Source organism: Melanostigma gelatinosum, assembly GCF_949748355.1.
Source record: "Melanostigma gelatinosum genome assembly, chromosome: 1".
NCBI lineage: Eukaryota > Metazoa > Chordata > Actinopteri > Perciformes > Zoarcidae > Melanostigma > Melanostigma gelatinosum.
Window position 1 is genome coordinate 5,037,761 of NC_136634.1, and position 18,238 is coordinate 5,055,998.

Below are 18,238 nucleotides of genomic sequence, written 5' to 3' on the forward strand. Positions count from 1 at the left end.
TCAAACTTGGATTCTGAGCTAAGACCAAAGTAAAGATCGGGTGAGTAAGAAATACAACACGTTTGACATCCCTCACATCCAGAGTAATGCATACAAACTAAACTCAACCTTTTGCCGTTTTATCTTCAGTTTGTGCTTTTGTGAAACTTTTAGAGCTGCGGTCTTCGCATCAACTGCCTCGAACAGACTTTAAATCTCAATGGGAATCACATATAGAATAAAGGGAAAATTATAAAATGAAGTAAACATTAAGCTGAATGCAAACTATAAAAGTGTGTCTAACGGGCGATTTTTAAGGTGGATCTTGATAGAGCTTTATGTTCAGTCACTTCATCAGAATTACACAAAGTTGTTTCGGAATAATAATCACGATTAGGACTTCGGCATACAGTTTAAGTTCACTTTACGGTAATGAATGTAGAATTGAATGAATTGTAGCATACAGTTGTTTGTGTCAGAAAATGGGCACATAACCAGAGCCTCCACCACCAGAGTGTGTGTGTGTAAAATAAAGTGTTCTAAACAGTAGCAACTATTTATAGCTCGTTTAATTATTGAGAGCCTGATTCTACTCTTTTCTGCTTCAAAAGCCACACATCCACCCCAGCACATCTCCCCCCCCCCCCCCCCCCACACACACACACACACAGGGCTGATGGGAGTGTAGACAGCAGAGAAGGCACGTGTGTGCATGTGGATATTCTAAATGTAGACGCCAGATCGTGAGCTGAAATGACCCTTTCCTCACGCTGCTTTGGGACAGATATAAGAGAGTACAGATAGGGGAAAGACGGGAGGGTGGAAAGGATAAAAGCGAGTGATTGGATCGCCAGGACAGAATGGGAGGAGAGGCTAAAGGTTTTAAACATGCAAGTTTTGAATTGTGAAAAAAGAAAACTTAATACGGAATTGTGTGGCGTTGCATTTCGGTCTCGATACGAGACTAGTTTTCAGCTGAACTACTGCAAACTTCTACAGAAAACAAGTTGAAAAGGACAAAAGGTTCATACTGCCATACAGGTTTATGATAAAAATCCAATGAAACGACATCATTGATTCATACAAAGTAGCATCGTCAGCCAATTCAACTTAAGTTCTAATAAAAAAGAAAAAGATTAAATAAAAAGGTAGAAATAAACGCATTCAACATGTTCCAAACAAGAGGATCTTCATCTCTTCCTACAACGATCCGACAAAAATATTTATCAGTAACAACATGGCAGTCTTTCGTTCCACAAAAATACAGAATAATATTATTAAAAATGAAGGGGGAGAAAACATCTAGGTTTATGCTAACTATCGCTGTGGCCAACAGGATTATGGGGAGTAATTATAATGACTGAGCCCGTTGTCTGATATTCTAAAGACTGGAAACCAAACCCCCCCCCCCTCCCCAAAACAACACAAATAACTGGATGTGTGAGTTGGAAAGTGAAAAAGAGGTGGAGACCAGTTTAAAAAAAACAAATAAAAAAAAAAACATTAGGCAACAGATAGTCCGTCTTGGTGCGGAAAAGATCCTGATGTGATGCAGTTCAATGAGCAACATGTACTGTATATGCGTGTTTGTGCGAGTTTCTCAGTAGATTCGTCCTCGGCTCCTGTTGCCCCGGCCTCCGAAGCCTCGTCCTCGGCCGCCCCTGAAGCCGCCGCGCTGCTCTGGAGTAAAAAATAAATAAAAAAAAACACAGATCAGCACGGCAATATGGTTATGACCTGACCAACGTTGAATTTCTGAGGCAGATACCTTTGTGAGGATTTAAAAACAATGCATATTAGGATTATTATTCAACATTGTGTTTGATAACCATATCGTTAAATCGATTGATGAGCTAGACAGTCTACAGTCGAAAATAAAGTCAGTGCTCCGTCAGCATCTATGTAATAATGACACCGTTTCTAAACGACCTCGAACTTATCTTTGGCATTTCTACACGACAATTGGTTGATACGCATTGGCCGACACATACATCAATGCAGTTGAATATATTAGCAGATTTAGCTCTTTGATAAGTTTTCCCATTTGAGAGCTTGTTTGTTTTGTTCTTATAAAATGAGAAGAACTGCCTTAATATAGAGCATACAGATCTACAATAAACAAGTGGATTACTTAGTTGAACATTTTGATTTGGATACATTGAACGGCTGTGAATCCAAGCTGATTGAAGCGGTCGTCCTCCACTAAGGAGTAGGGTTGGGTATCGTTTGGGTTTTTTCCGATACCGGTGCCTGAACCGGTACCCAACCCTACTAAGGAGCAATCCAGACTTCTCAGACCAAAAGAAATCCTTACTGACACAAATAGTAACCGCAGCTCTATCAAAAACACCCCAATATGCAGTATATAAAAAAAAATTTTTTAAAAGATGCAAAGGCTGCACAACAGTGTTTTAAAAAAGAAAAGTGCCACAGCGCTCCTCACCATAAGTGAAATTGCCGATGGTTGCGCTGAACTTGCCGCTGGGGGGATTGTAGATCTGCCGCGCGTCCCTCCGGGGCTGAGGAGCGACCTGTTTCTTTATGCCGTCGCCGGTGCCCATCTCCTCACCGGACGGGCGCTTGGGCCTGCACACACACACACACACACACACACACACACACACACACAAGAGAAAAGTAGGTGAGGACCCAATAGGGCAGCAAGGACACGCGGACACACGTGTGTGCAACTTCCGATGGCTGAATCAGTGGGAGCAGACTTACGCTGCTGCCTCGGCCTTCTGGACAGGTTTCCAGGACAGACTGACTGTGCTCTTGAATGATGGAGGGTTGTGGAAGAGATCCTGGAAAGAAATATAAAAATAGAACTGTTGGTTGCAATGCAGTTTATATTGTATTCGTCTGATGCACATAAGTTAACGTGTACATTGTAAAGCAATCCTATGAAACAGTTTCTGCTTCTCTAGATCCATAAACGGTGCGATTGATTCATGTTTTAACATTTTACTGCTTAGCGTGACGACGACAAAGTATAGCATGAAAACACCTCACCTTGATGAGGACGTTGATGTTGTTTGTGATCTTGAGGGCCACCACTTTGATCTTATTCTGATGACACAGAGAAGACGGGTTAGTCCGTGATGTACACGTCACAGCAGAACTCAAGACAACGGACACGGCTCAGTTTGCATTTATTGTTGACAGCAGTCGTTACCTCGTCTGTCTTCAGAGCATCTCCGGACTTTCCTTGCAGTGCTACTCGCAGCTGTCTGATATAAACCTGCAGGCCTCTGGCAAAATACTGTAACCTGTTGAAACACAAAGCACATTCACTACCATCTGAAAAGTGTCCATTTTGGGATAAAATGACCACGGTGAGCTAAGCCATCAAACACACCCGACGTGCTCATCTATGTTAAAAGTTCCACTCTACGAGATTTTCTTTGTGTGCCACTCCCTCACCTGATCTTGAAGTCTTTGAGGCGCTCAGCATCCACTTTCTCGATGAGGAAGTCCGGCAGCTTCTTGCCCAGCTGGTGGAAGCCGAAGAGGAGACACTCCACGTAGCTGAACTCCAGTTTGGGCTCCTCGCTTGCCGGGTTCTCTCCGTTCTCCGCTTCTTCTGGTGGCACAGGCATGAACTCCTACATAAACGGGGAAAACATGAGCAGAATATTGTTGTTCGCTTTAATTTATTGTCATTTCAGCTTGGACCATTACAGGGTTTACTGGAACAAATGGATAGCGTATTGTTCCACCAACATATATTTGAACGTTATTATCCTGGAGAAGCAGCGTTCAGTTTTTCTGCTCCACATATCAGGAACAAAGTCCCAGAAAGCTGCAGGTCTGCTGAGACCCTCAGCTCATTTAAATCAAGATTGAAGACCCTTCTGTTTGCTGCTGCCTTTAATTGAACCACATTCAATTAATATATTAAATCAATTTCCTGCATTTTACTACTGAATTTTATTTCTTTAATTGTTTTTAAATCTCCTTTTCTTTTGCCTTGTGTTTTGATGCTTTTAATGGTTTTATGTGAAGCACTTTGAATTACCGTGTTGTTGAAATGTGCTATATAAATAAACTTGCCTTGCTATCCATTACTGCCGTGGACCCTGCACTAAAAATACCGCGACAATAAATCATTACGAGGAGGGCCATTTAAGTTCCTCAAGTTGATTACAGTAACCCCTTTGTATTGTATAGATAATATTAACAACTCTGACAGCAGTAGTTGTTAAACTGTAGGCTTTTAAAAGGGAAGGTTGTTTGTTCACATACAGAGACCAGATGGGACAATCTGACTCAGTAAAGTGAGTAAGTCAAGTTCTTGAATGTCCCACCAACTGCTATTAAATTATCCCTCGCCAGAAAATGAATCCTCAGTTGGCCAGGGGCCCACAGTGAGAGGATGCACACCAACGTGAATGTAAAGCAGGAAAAGCTAAAAAAAAGAGCAGTAGAATCTCAAAATAAATCAGTGGGGACAACTGCCGATGTGTGCTTTGATTTGTAAGTGTGTTTCCACTTGTATTCCTCCAGCTCCAAAAACAACAGGCCAACCAGTTCTCACCAGCAGCTTGATAAACAGCATGTTGAGGTTGGGCTCCAGCTTCTCCATGTCTCCACAGAACGGACTCATCTCAGCCAGCAGCTTCAGCACCTACACACACACACACACACACACACACACACACCGCTTAGCAGATCCCCTCACACAGTGTAATGTGCATTGCTAATGAGAAAACAGTGTTGCGTGGTGCAGACTAATGACCCATTAACAACATGCAGTTGGCTGACACCTCTGACAGGTGGCTGCCACGCTGACTTTGTTTACTACTACAACCGCTCACCAAATGTCAGACATTAGGAGCATCGACCTCACACCGGTGGCCATATTCATCTTGCTGTTATTTAATACATAAACAAAAGATTCTCCTGGATAGTTTAACAACCATATAGGTTTATGCTATGACCTCCGGTTTTAATCATTTTAACTTTGTTTCGTTTTGGCACAGCAGGCGGGTCTAAACACTACACTACCCATGAGCCTTGGCAAGTATAAGGCATGGAGAACGGGCCGGTAATCAGTTATACGCTTTGTCGTTATAGTTGAGAATAAAACACTCAGCATAGCTGCTGAATTCACCCACAATTGAACAAAATTATAAAAGTGAACCGATTTAAGCTACAGATGTTAACACTCAATAGTTAATATCACTTAAGAACCATAAATAAATACACATGAAGAACTCACCTCCAACTGAATGTCCAGCTCAGCCACAGGACTTGTCAGAGCACTGAGGTTGGGCAGGACGTGTTCACAGAAGTAGGTTACAAAACGCGTGGAATGGACATTTTTCTACAAGACAAGAGAAAACTATGATTAATTCATACTTTAATTACAGTAAACCGACCATAAAAAAACACCAATGCTTAGACGAATACATGTAAAAACAGACAATATGCACTGTGTGCAGCAACAACTGGTCGATTAATTGATTATTCAATCAACAGAAAATGAATGATCAGTTATTTTGATTATTCATCTGTTGGTTGTACTCACAGAGAAGAGGGGCAGGGCTTGACGTGTGCACTGCAGCAGGCGGTCAACAGTGTCCGGGTCAGCCGGGTTGAGGGCCTGCTCCAGGAAAGCCTGCTCCACCACCAGCTCCACCAGCTGCTGCCGCCCGTTCACCGTCTGCAGCACCCGCAGGCCCGACACCACACGCATCAACAGCACAAACTCCTCTCCATTCACATCCTCCAGAACCTACGGAGGAGACAGGAAACCCGTAATCAACACGCGCTCTTGTCTGTCATTGTTTGAACTACAACATTATTAAAATGGTAACTAACCCAATGGCCTTTAAGTCAGTCAATCATAATAATCATTTTACTATACATATAGTCCAGCCCTACCTGATTCCAGTCCATCATACGGTGTCATGTAGTACCATTGTTACATTTAGACTTATTCAGAAATAAAGCACTCATCTGTGACCATAGATCACTAATCAATAGTACACTCGATATGCTCACCTTCTTTGTCTCTGCAAAGACATAATCCTCCATCTCCTTTGTCATGACGTCCTCTGGGAGAGTCTTCAGTTTGGTTGACAGAAACTTGATGGCCCTTTCCCGCACTATGTCTTCTCCTTGCAGGATCTGAGAGAAGAGGCCTCCGAGAGTACCTGAGCGATAAAAGACGTTACATGCTTGAAAGGATGGACCATGGACAATTACTTACACATTCATTTTTCACAGGGTCCTCTTTCAGCACAGCTCTGAACTGGGTTGATTTATTGAAGAGCAGTATTTTGGCTCAACGGGGGGGACGCTTACCCTTAGCATCTATCTTGAAGATAGAAACAAGTGCTCCAGTCACTTGGTTGAACTCTGGTGTATCATCTGAAAGCACAAAAAAATACAGATTTCTAACATTTGCAAAATCAAGAGAACAATATACTGTTAAGACTGACAAGACAATCTGATGTCCAAGTTATTATACAGACTGAAAAACAGATTATGATATTCAAAATGGATCACAATAGCGGTGCAAGTAAACGACATGGCTGTACGGCAAGCGAGGTCATTTGTAAAAACAAATAGAATACCCAAAAGGATACCGAAGTCTCTTAAATGTTTAGCTTGAAGCATCCAATACCTGTCTGAAGGAGCTGGGTGAGAATATCTGCAACTCTGAGGATGTTCTCGCCAGTTGCAAACCTCGGCAGCTCCTTGATGGCCTGCCGTCGGATCTGGACAAAGACACATACACACAGAGGGGATTGAGCCCATTTAGATCGTTTCTGTTGTCATGTTTAGAAATGTAGGAGGAAACCCCAAATCAACAAACACATCGAGCCTGCAATTAAAACTGCAAGTTCATCCGATTCCCATACACAGCTCTGTCCTTCAATGCTCACCGACACATCCTCGTCTTCACAAAGATCAAGCTGGGCATTGATGGCCAAGTCGGCCAGTTCCGGAAAGCTGCTGAAGAACTTGGGGATAAACTGTGCCGCCAGGCGCTTCTCCTTCGGGCCACCCTTCACGCCATCCAAGATTACTTGGTAGGCATCTTTGTGCTGCAGAAAGAAGAAATAGTACATCAATAAACCACATTAGAAAACAAATTCATACTAAAGCTCACATTATAATATGATGTCGGTTCCAGATTGAAAGTGACTTTGGTCCAAGGCTCACTGGAGCAACATACAGCTGAACCTTTTTAACAGTGGGTTTCTTGGGACATTGAGTTAGTCATGCTCAGCTCTATGTACGCTTACCACTGTGAGGTGGGACTGCTATGAAGCGGTCTTTGTGGGGGCAGAAATGGGGACATAGAAAGGTAATTTTAACCTGTGAAAACAGTTGTATGATATTCCACGTAATTCCGGGGTAAGCTTTCTTAGGTCTGAGGAAATAACTGGGTCACTACAAATTGATAACAGGAGCATTACAAACTGGCTGTGTGAAGTTTTAAAGAGACCTGCCACGCTATGGCTCTGCAGCATTGACTTTGATCAGTTTTAGTAGGTCCTCTAACACTACACCTCTTTAACTGACAGGCTGGTAACATCCGTGTGCTTAACGTTAATTTAATCTCAAAAGGAAAATGGAGGTGCCTTTAAATTTAGGTTGCATGTGGACTGGGTAGTTTCAGATTTGCGTTAGTCCCAAAATAACCAATTAAACCTGCTGTGCCTCTGTTATACAGGGAGTAACCCAAACTTGCAGAACTGGCAAAAACTCGGTCACTCAACTGCAAACTATGTGCCATACATTTAAACTTAGATTTCATCATTTACAACCAAATGCGTTGACAAACAGGTCAAACTGTTCCCATCAACGTCCAGCGAAACATTATCTTGAATGAGAAGTAATGCGGTGAATTTTAGTCAACATTAGTTGAATTGAGTTGCCCTTAAATCGGTTCACCGTTGATGAAAATGTGTTTGTTCGTAGGTAAATCACCGTTCAGAGGACTTAAGTGATTGTAGTAGTTTGTACCACGGGTCGCTATGGAGAGGCCCTTAACATTAGCACGGACACTGCGTTAGCATGCTAGCAGTTAGCCTAGCAGGCTCACAACAATGTTACGTAACTCACAACAAAGTTAACCACTGCGGACGTGGAATAAGGTCCCGTTATATGTTGTAAAATAAACACGGTCGCCTAATTTACCTGACTGAGGTCGTCCTTAGCATCAGCAAGGACCCCGTAGCTCCGATAGAGATCCTCAATCGTGACCGCCATCAGCGTGCGTCCGGGTGCCTGCCGCTCACAAATAAGACCGCCGATAAGAGAGCTCTTCTCTGCTCGTTTTTGCTCCGTTTCAAAAGAGTTTAGCACAAACAACGCAGTATTATCGGGATATGTGTTCTTCGGAAAAGGCGACGGGGAGAAATTTCGAGAATCCTCTGAGTGAACACCCCACTACGGTCCGTCTTCCCGCAATCGCTGGTGTGCAGGCTGAAACGCTACGGAACAAATCAATAACTTGAGCGCATGCGCAGGTGTAACCAATCGGGTGGAGACTCACAGCACATGTGACCTGTAGAGTGCGCCGAACAGATGCGTAGTAAAACCGCTTACCGTAGGTCACCGAAATGATCACATTAGATGGCTCTGGTTCAAATGACAAGTAAACCGATGAATAAATTAGGCTTATAGCGACATAAATCCCTTTATTTTATTTCATGTATTATGGTCAAATGTTTGACATTTATACTTTTCTAAATTGTACACTACGATAATTTTGGTTATGCATCAAGACACCAAGACATATTTCTTGTATGTGCAAACATACTTGGTAATAAAACTGTTTCCTTTTCCATTTCTGTTTAAAAACTGAAACAGCTGTCAACAATGTCTCAAAACCTCAGTGAGACCAATCTCTATATTCAGAGCTTTGCTCATCATACAATAGTGTTCACTGATGTTTTTGAATGTATAAGACTGACAACTACATGTCAATCATCTTGTGGCAGACTCAGGTTCGTTCACTTGTCAGTTTCTATGTGAAACACAGTAATGTGACCTGAGTAAAATCTGACTAAGAGCCCTTTATTTGAGTTCTGACAAATGATAAAAAAAAGGATACATCATAATGGACAGTCCGTGCAAACACTTTTACCGAACTAATGAGTTGCAACGATTCTGTACAAGCAATTTCCTCTTCCAATAAAATGTTTCTGGCATAAAATTGAATTGAAACACAAGGAAGTTCCAGATGCAAGAAATGTGGTTTCACAGGAACCGGATTCCTGCTCCAAACTGGATCCCGTCACATATCCTGCAAGGAACGGAGAAAATAAGTTGAACTCAATGTCAAAGCAAACCAAGAATCTGATTATTTCCAGTGCATGTAAAGGACACTATGCATGGGACATGGAGATAGAGCAGGTCAGCCTTTCACTACACGATTGTTGGTTCGATCCCCAGCTCATCCTGTTCGCGTGTCCATGAGGGAGACACTGAACAGCAGCCTCCTGCTCCTAATGTATGTGACAATGTTTTTACAATTTTTATTTTTCCCCAAATAGAGGAAGAATGCCGTAAAGAGTGTTGCAGCCCGATATTCCGATTTCAGAACGAGACTTCTCTTTGAGCGGACACAATAACAAACACAAGATCAAGTGAAAGGTAAAGAAAAACGTTCCCCTTAAAGTGTATTTCACCCATGTAGACAAATGTTTACATGTGTGACACCACCTGAGATGATGAGAGCCTCCTGCTCAGACAGTTTCAGTGCGATCGTTTTGTTTACTCTGGTCTTTTTTAAGTTATTCATTCATTGTCTGTTTGCAGGGAAGCTAATGGAGTTAACCTAGTGAGCCTAAAGTGTCCTTAAAGTAAATCAACTTAACCTAAAACTAGCTAACCCAACCAGTCCTACCTGTCTCCACTCTGGACTCCCATGGGAATGCAGTAATTCAGCTCCAGTCTGGCAATGTTCCCCAAACGCAGCACAATGCCGAGTCCGTATGACCAACGGATGCATTCTGCAAGTTTCTTCAAATGTGCTTGTGGCCCCTCACCTGAGTAAAAACAAACATACAACCCCAATCAACAGAAAATATATTGGGCATCTGCAAAATCCGGCAACAATATTTTGAGCTGTTCTTCGCCCGATCAAGAGCCAACTCTGAACTACATAAGATAACAATTCAACCCAGTGACCCAATCCTTCCTTCCATGAAACAATGAACCTTCAACAGTCATTACAGAGGTGCTTGCTCTGTTTCCAACTTCTCACCATAGTTGAGGTTACAAAGGTTTCCGGCGTTGAGGAAGAAGTGTGTTCTGAAGAGATCACCAAAGCCCCCCCTGCCTGGTCTGAAGGGTAGAGGGGTGTAGAGGTGGAGGCCTCCAGCCCAGTAGCCCTCTCCTCCCAGGTAGTCGCCTGCCATATCAGTAATTCAAGCACACAACCTTTCAATTAACCATCAAACTTCAGCCTGGTTACAGAGCAACTCAGCCAAGTTAATGTCTCACCTTCACTCTGTGGGCCCATACTGTACATACTGAATCCCCTGATGCTGGTGGGGCCACCTAGATAGAACCTAGGAGGTCGACAAAGACACAGAAAACATACAACATGCAATGTGAGCTTTCCGTGAAAACAGAAAGAACCGTTCAGTGAATTAAGTTTTTCTGTTGAATTTAGTTAGCATAAAAATTGTACTCCCGCTGAGAGTCATAACTCAGTCGAATCTGAACACGCATACCTATGATACACATATTTTTTAAATCAATGTGACTTACATTTTTCAAGGAAATGTAAAAACATATCTGCAATGTCCAATGCAAATAAACATATATAATCTATTTAGAAATCTTCATTATCACAGTAATCCAGAGATGGTTGTCTGGACATGCATGTGTTCATTGCAAACAGGAACTGCCGATAATCCAGCATACATTCATTGGTGCCAACTTGCTAAAATGGCTCAAGTTGTCTGGAGTGTCGAGACTTCAAAATCCCTTGGCCTTGTTGTTGAGGGTAAAAGGGTGGTGCATTGTATTTCTGTACCTGTCTGCTATGCTTGTTGGCTTGTCACCAATGGGTAGGAGCACACCGCCCCACAATGAGGCAGAAAGGACCTGGAGGAGAGAGTCAAAGGGGTTAGTGGCGTGCACAGAACCTAAATTATTTACTAGAACCTTGTACTTTGGCCCGGTAAAACTGCTTTAAGTTGAACTGCAATAAAGGTAGAGTTAGTAATCTACTTCAAAAACATTTTTTTTTATCTTTGATGAAACTCTTATTACATCCCGACAGAAATCAACAAATCAAATGCTCTGGTATCTGTGGCTGTGTCAGGACTGTAATAAGAATATACTCTTGCTCGTCTCTCAAGACTACCAACCCTAGCTTTAAGAGTCTTTAGATCAGATCATTTGCTCAATGGCTGCAAGGTCAAATCTAGAATCTCACCGAGTCCCAGAAGAGAGTTTTGTTGAGCTGTATCTCAAAGTCCTCCTTCAGGAAGCTGGCATCTCCCCCAGTGTAACCAGCAAGTTCCTACCCAACCACAACACAACAGTGAAATTGTTGTTTATATTGGAATTGAAAAAAAGCTCTGGCTTAGTGTTCAACAACAAACCTGATGGATCTTCAACAGGCCACCTTTCCTGGGAAGAATGGAGGAGCTTCTGGTGTCGATGACCATAGAGTGCTGGAAAACATAATGACACTGTCAGAAAACGTGCTCAAAACGGGTTTAGTACTACGGCGGCTTTTGGATATTGAAGTTTACATTTTGGCCTGTAACTTTGGTATCGTAAGTTCCAAAAATATTTTTTCCCTGGATTCTCTGGGTCCAGGCGTATCTATCCGCATAAGCCACGCCCATTTGTATCCATATTGTATTTCCGCCATTTTGAATCGTGTCAAAATTATTATTTTTTTTTTGCTACCCCTCCTACAAATGTTGAGCGATCGCTCAAGACCAAGCCGGAAAAAGTTATTTTTCATTTTTTCGATGTTCAATACAGTTTTGCTATAGCTGGCCCTCAAATGTAGCTCAAATGCTGTAAGCAGGGCTCATATTACATAACATTTTGAATGATAATGACAAATTTGGTGCCATTTGGGCAACAGGTTGCGCTGCAGCAGTAGAATCTAACTACAAAGCAAGGATATCTCAAGAAAAGTTAATTCAATCTACTTTTAATATTAATAAACAAGTGAAAAGTGCTCAGTGCATCAGCGGGGGCGGATCTTCGGGGGTCTACAGACGAAGTCAAAGATGTCTTCCGCTGCGGGCCTTTACAGGCCGAGGCTCATTGACTGTGGTTCAGTTTTGCTGCTGGATGCTATTAACGTTACAACCAAACTCTTCTTCACTTCCCTCCACACAATTTTATTGGAATGTGTTGTGCGCAAATTTTTGAAAACCCTGGCTGAAGCACTGAACAACAGCTTTGCCATTAATTCTCTGACAGCAGACTTCATGAAACCCCACAGCTGTTTCAAAGCACACAGTAAAATATTCAATGTAAAATAAGAGACGAATACCGAAAGTGAGGACTTGAGGGAATGGCCGCTCTCCTCCCGGACGGCAAACGAGGCAGTGCGAGCCAGACAGCCCAGCTCCCTCCACACTCCCTCCCACTTCAGGGTTTGGTTGGTCTTCCACACGGGGAACTGTGGGTGGTAAATTGGTAATAAGACACCGGTTTATTACTTTTATTTGTACAGATTTTAGGCACTTGTGTCTCCTTAAAACATAGGAAAAATAATGGCTCTGTGAAAGGCTTATCTTGGTAGGCCTCTGTCATCATCCATCCATACGTGATACGTTCATGTGAGGGCAATGCAATTAGTCAAAAACAACGTTTTTTGGTTTCTAGGGAATAAAACTCTAACTCAGAACTGGACTTTGTGGTCCCAAACAGAACATTTTGATGTGACAATCTTCAGCTCATTTTGTTTAAATACAACCTAAATGTGTAAATTCACTTCGTCGATGTGCCCAAAGGCAAGAGATTTTTTTAACTGCAGAAAATGAGAAATAGAAAATAGGCACATAAATATACACAAGTATTTACGCTCAATTCTCCAGAGACGCCTCGATCCGTCTCCCTCACAGAACTCCATGGAAACTGACCCGTTACTTTGTACACGTTGAGTAAGATACTGAAAGGGAAACAAAGAAGAGAGGAAATGTCAACACCCTCCTCGGATTCCCTTGTGATCATGAAACATACCCATCTATAGTTCCTGCATAGATTGCTCGGACACGACTCCAGGAGACCAGCATGCGTACCTGAACTGCACACCGTGTATTCAGGTGATTAGACCTAAAAACAAGTGTGTTTTATGAAGCTGTTCATGTCTTACTTGCGTTCAAAGTTTCCTGGCTGTGGTTTGAAGAAAGACAGGCCGTAGGATGTTTCTTTGGTGCCGTAGGAGAACTGGAAGGTCATTTTCTCCGCCCGACCTAATGCATTGGGTAACTTCAGGCCCAGCACCTGAAAAATAAAGCGGGAGAGATGATCAGGGTTTCCGACTGTGTACCGGTACTTAGAACTTAGCAATGAAACTGATCTTTTCACTGAATCCGTCTGAAGAAATAAATACGTAACAGCATCACTAGAAACGAAAGCTGAAGTCAACATTGGAAATAATCTCAGGTAAGTCAGTGTATGGAAGTCAGTGTATTGTTGCCAAGACACTATGATTTGGATCCAAATCAGTCTGTGGCCTTTCAGAAAGCAGACGATGACATGAGCCATCGCAGCGCTCACCATGCTTCCCTCGTTGTTTCCAACCATGGTGTTGTAGCTGCCCGTCAGCCGTCTCAGCTCGGTGACTTCAAACGTCACGTCGAGGCCGTTGGGAAGAGCGTCTTCACCTGAAGAGAGAGGAAAACAATGAGTCAGAGGATGTATGTACAGCCCAGTTCCACTGTTTAACACGGAAGATGAATCATTAGAAATGTACTTTTATTTGAAAAGTGCATCTGCGCAACCATAAGGCCTCGGAGTGATAGCCAGTACCTCGGGAAGTGTCGATAACAACTTCTACTTTTCTGAAGATACCGAGACGCAGCAGCTTCTGTCGGGCTTCGTGGGACTTTCGCATCACCTGCGCAACAAATTGAATGTTTTGATGCACTCAAAAGCATGAATTGGAAAAGTATTGATCAGTACAGCTGTATCAACATGCGTCTACGTCAATCAAGTTCTTTGCCCGGAAGACTTCTGCGATTTCATAAGTCAGCAGGTCCTCCTTGGTTCTTCCGAGCCCATCTATGTGCACCTGTTGAACTACGACCTGTAGAACAGAACAAACTGAATTAGGAATATTTACCTAAAAACAAACAAACAAAAAACACTCATTCTCCAAATATTAAAATGCTGTTTCTCCCTTCTATAGCATGTCCACTAAAGCTGCAATTTGCCTGCATTTCAGGTTGTTGTTTTAGATTTATTGTTTCACTTCTTTCATTTACAGCTCGTGGGTTGGATGTGAGGCAAACAATCCCAACTCCTCTGCTAGCAGAGCACAAACAAAGCATGGAGACAGTTTAATTACTGCCTGGAACAAAACAAATCTTACATTCTTGTTCTCAAGAACTTCTTGCTTTGGCTCGTGCTCAATCTCCGGAGCCTCGATGTCGTCAGGTTGAACTCCGAGCTCTGGCCCTCGCATGGGCAGAGGGTCCAGGCTCTGCAACACAAAATAAGAGGGTGTGTGTTTTACATTTGACGAATACGGAGGAGTTTACATTCTACATTTACACTATATTACACATGTTGGGAGTGCCAAGTATTCGCCACAACAATGAGGTGCCCAGCAGCAGAGTCGGGCTGCAACGATTGTTCTTTACGATTATTTTCTTGATTATTTGATGAATCAATTGTATGTCCATCACATTTTCAAATGTCTTGTTTACTGTTCAATATAAAACAGAGAAAAGCAGCAAATCAGCACACTGGAGAAGCTGGAGCAAGAGAATTACATTTTTGCTTAGAAACAGTATTGATGGGGTGAAAATAATTAATTGATGAACAAAACAGTTGCTGACTAGCTTGTCAATTGACTAATTAATTGATTAAGCGATTCATTGTTCCCAAGCTAAACCACACCACAATGCAGTGAGATACAATTTCTAAAAAATATAATTAAACCGATTTATAAAAACACATACATTGGACATTTTTGGCCATTGTTGTTGACACATCCATTTTATTATAAAGTATGCAACAGAAGAATAGGAAATGTTGCATGTGTGCCCAGACAAAAAATAAATACAGGAAAATTAACGAATTAAAAAATGATGATTATGGAGCATGACAAATTAACAGAAGAGTGAAAATATTTTAAAAAAAATGTTTTAATACCACATTTATTTACCAAGTAACAGGAGGTTTAAACTCTTTAATCATAAAACTAACAATAATACTTATTGATGTATTGTATTTTGGACTACTCTTGGCCCTAGCTACAGTCCTGTACAATATGTATTGAGAAGAACAACGGTGTAAACAACACTAAGTGTGTAGCAGAGTGTGCAGACTGCAGTGAGTGGAGGAGCCACGAGCATCTCGGTCAATGATTTCTATCTGAATACACTCAGCAGAGCGTGGGCCTCTTTCTCTCTGCACAGCAGCCGCTCTGTCAGATAACTCACTGAACACACGGAGAGGTTAGTTAGTCTTAGCTAACGCGTTCACCGGGCGGTTCCTTACCCTGGCGTGGACGGTGCCCATGCTGAGCTCCGCAGGGCGCGGTCCCGGTAAAACACGGACGAAGCGTTAGGTGGGAAAAGACCGACAAATTTAACCTACAAGTAACCGGAGGAAAGTCGACGAGGCTCCGTTGAAGGAGGCGGCCATGTCACTTCCAGACCACGCCCCTCTGCTGCTGCGCATTCAACACAGCGACGCTGCAAAATGTAAATAATGGATAAATAATAATCATAACATTTTCTAAAAAAGAATAATGTATACTACCATAATATTTCTACTCCTATTTTATTTGTTATGTTGTATCAAATTATAAAATATTATATTGTATTGTTATTTAATTTATTACCAATAAATACAAATAATTCTAATAATATTACTAATAATGGCAATAATAATAATACTATAAAAACAACAGCCTAAAATCAAATACAATTAAAAGCTTTTTCCTTTTCTTTTCAGATAGAGATCATGCTTGCCAGAGATCACATCATATTTTTTAAATTGATCCGCCTGATTAAGTAAATGTATTTAACTAAAACGAAATTGAGTTTACATTTGTGTTTTTATTAAAGCCTTTCATATAATGGAGGATACATACACAAATCACTCCCAACTTTCTGTTGACATCTATGTAGGTTGGATGTATTACTACATACATTAAGTTAGTTATTTTACACGAGTATTCATTGTCATTATTAGAAACTGAATTCATTATCCGGTTTTAGGAAAGGTTATGCTGAGGAGCAAACCAAAGTATCATCCTGTTTGGTGAAAACATACATTATGAAATATATCTTCAACGTATGAGACCTCGTTAGACTGACCAGAGGTGTGAATTTAAACCACTGGGAAATAATTTTGTTTTATTTCGATATCAGAGTAGAGAGGGAAAATAATCATTCAGAACTGGGATGCAGAGCTGCGATGTAAACTTAGGAAACATGATACCCGGTGTACTCTGTTATCTCTGAATAAAACAGTAGAATCTCATCACATATTGCACCTTGACATGGCGTTATTTCTTCAGGCATGGCAGGGTCCGGTTTTTAGAGGAAATTCCCCAAAAATACAAAACTGTAGTAAAAAGGTTGGGAAATGAAAATGACCAAAATCAGAAAACACATGAGCAGTTTAATATAACATGTGTTTCATCGACAAGACACAGCTCCACATAAAGACCCAATGGCAACATCCAAACGCATATCAACATCATAATAAATAACACATCAGCTGAAGGGAACATCAAACAGAAGTTCACAGTTGTTCATATGTTGCTGAGCATCTCTTCAGGCCTTCAACCCTGTAACAACACAATGAGACAAAACGACTTTCATAACATGGTGAATTTTAAAACGCTGGCGAATATTGTCTTTGTAACGCTGTTCAGATTGTACAGGGTGCTCTTACGCTTCTGTTTTGAAGGTCTCGTGGGATATTCTGTCTTGATTGACACCTTCGGGGCATTCGTTGACGTCTTTGATGCCCAGCATGGTCAGAGCTGTGAGGAAAGGAGACTCTGTTAGTAGTTGTTTTAGTCCAAAGTGTCATTATTAATTATTTGATGATATTATATTTTGCTGTATGAAGCAATAATTGGGTGAACTACCTTATGTGACGTATGAATAAATAGGCAATCACTATTGTTTCTAAAGCAGAAAGACTGAATGAATACCTGACAAATGCATTAAAATATTGTTTATCCTTTTCTGATATTAATAAATATCACATATTTAATCATATTGAAAGTGAAAGCCGAATATACTGTCCATGTCCCGTGCTCACCCTGCTTGTATTGGGCCAAAGTGATGCATTTTTGATCAGCGGGGTCCAGTATCCCAAAGACTGCATCCAGGTTGGCTTTGTTGAACAGATTGGGCCCTTTTGTGCCGCTCTGCTGAGCAATCTTCAGCTGCTCCAGCTGCTCAACAAGAAACTCTCTGGGTTTCTCTGAATGAAAGAATACATCACAATTAATCACTGATATGAATGCTTCTGGTCATTAAAGTTAAATCATTGAACACTTACAGGAAAAATATATGGAGCAACAATTTCAAAATGAATAAAATGACATAGAACAATTACTAGTTAACATACGACAATACACTTAGACAATATAACACTTGGGTTCAAGTACATTTGTGTTGTGCTAACAGTTGTAAGAAAAAGACAATGTTTTATATGCAATTGTGTCGTTTTTAAAACCACATTCAGGTTACTACAGGCAATAATAACCGATAACGTTATGTATCTCATTATGTATATTTATTTCAGTGTATTAGCTAACCCTGTTTCCATTCTTTCCATCGAGCAACAGAAGTCCTGATCCAGATAAATAAGGTACAGCAGCCTATAGCCTAAAGAGTGACTGACAAGCTACAACCAAACACGTGTTATGGTCTTTTCATCAGCCTGCCCATAGCACGTGTGTTATGAATGGAGTTAGCTAGCTAAAGAAACGAGAGGATGTTGGCTTGTTGCTCTAACCGGGTCTGTAAAAGAAGAGCATGCTGGTCAGGTTCTCCACGAGCTCTGGGATTTTGTGTTTCTTCAGATAATCAGCGGTGTCTTGCTCTCTATGAGTCGCCAT

At 41.5% G+C, this 18,238-nt stretch overlaps 3 protein-coding genes across 4 annotated transcripts; all 3 read right to left on the reverse strand.

The window, feature by feature from the left end:
- Positions 1–998: 998 nt before the first annotated feature.
- On the reverse strand, positions 999–8,422 carry api5 (apoptosis inhibitor 5). The gene is made up of 14 exons (XM_079269616.1): positions 8,134–8,422; positions 6,873–7,034; positions 6,611–6,704; positions 6,289–6,354; positions 5,986–6,137; positions 5,510–5,716; positions 5,201–5,305; positions 4,517–4,606; positions 3,403–3,584; positions 3,155–3,248; positions 2,992–3,048; positions 2,704–2,783; positions 2,423–2,565; positions 999–1,659 (listed from the first exon to the last, which is right to left on the reverse strand). The coding sequence occupies exons 1-14, from the start codon at positions 8,203–8,205 to the stop codon at positions 1,580–1,582; spliced, it is 1,584 nt and encodes a 527-aa protein (XP_079125742.1). The 5' UTR covers positions 8,206–8,422; the 3' UTR covers positions 999–1,579.
- A 194-nt stretch (positions 8,423–8,616) lies between these two features.
- samm50 (SAMM50 sorting and assembly machinery component) lies at positions 8,617–15,803 on the reverse strand. 2 transcript variants are annotated; one of them, XM_079266784.1, is made up of 15 exons: positions 15,652–15,803; positions 14,519–14,629; positions 14,132–14,233; positions 13,957–14,044; positions 13,705–13,811; positions 13,298–13,428; positions 13,006–13,093; positions 12,473–12,601; positions 11,559–11,630; positions 11,390–11,476; positions 10,985–11,055; positions 10,447–10,514; positions 10,208–10,354; positions 9,848–9,989; positions 8,617–9,244 (listed from the first exon to the last, which is right to left on the reverse strand). In XM_079266784.1, exons 1-15 carry the CDS (start codon positions 15,670–15,672, stop codon positions 9,199–9,201), a joined length of 1,410 nt encoding a protein of 469 aa, XP_079122910.1. In that variant the 5' UTR covers positions 15,673–15,803; the 3' UTR covers positions 8,617–9,198. The 2 variants fall into 2 exon arrangements, with proteins under 2 accessions (XP_079122910.1, XP_079122909.1); XM_079266783.1 differs by having other exon boundaries at positions 10,208–10,363.
- Positions 15,804–16,905: 1,102 nt separating this feature from the next.
- Positions 16,906–18,238, reverse strand: efcab10 (EF-hand calcium binding domain 10; the record flags this gene model as incomplete). Its single annotated transcript, XM_079283918.1, has 4 exons — positions 16,906–16,951; positions 17,059–17,149; positions 17,434–17,598; positions 18,136–18,238. 4 exons carry the CDS (start codon positions 18,236–18,238, stop codon positions 16,906–16,908), a joined length of 405 nt encoding a protein of 134 aa, XP_079140044.1.

Excerpts from the sequence above, each read along its gene's own strand:
- samm50 (XM_079266783.1), bottom strand. The coding sequence starts at position 15,672 with ATGGGCACCGTCCACGCCAGG. Across the intron at positions 11,056-11,389 it reads AAACTCTCTTCTGGGACTCG|GTCCTTTCTGCCTCATTGTG; the intron begins GTGAGATTCTAG and ends TCTCTCCTCCAG. Across the intron at positions 9,245-9,847 it reads GGAGTCCAGAGTGGAGACAG|GATATGTGACGGGATCCAGT; the intron begins GTAGGACTGGTT and ends CGTTCCTTGCAG.
- api5 (XM_079269616.1), bottom strand. The coding sequence starts at position 8,205 with ATGGCGGTCACGATTGAGGATCTCTATCGGAGCTACGGGGTCCTTGCT. Across the intron at positions 4,607-5,200 it reads AGCTGGACATTCAGTTGGAG|GTGCTGAAGCTGCTGGCTGA; the intron begins GTGAGTTCTTCA and ends GTGTGTGTGTAG. Across the intron at positions 2,784-2,991 it reads ACATCAACGTCCTCATCAAG|GATCTCTTCCACAACCCTCC; the intron begins GTGAGGTGTTTT and ends ATTTCTTTCCAG.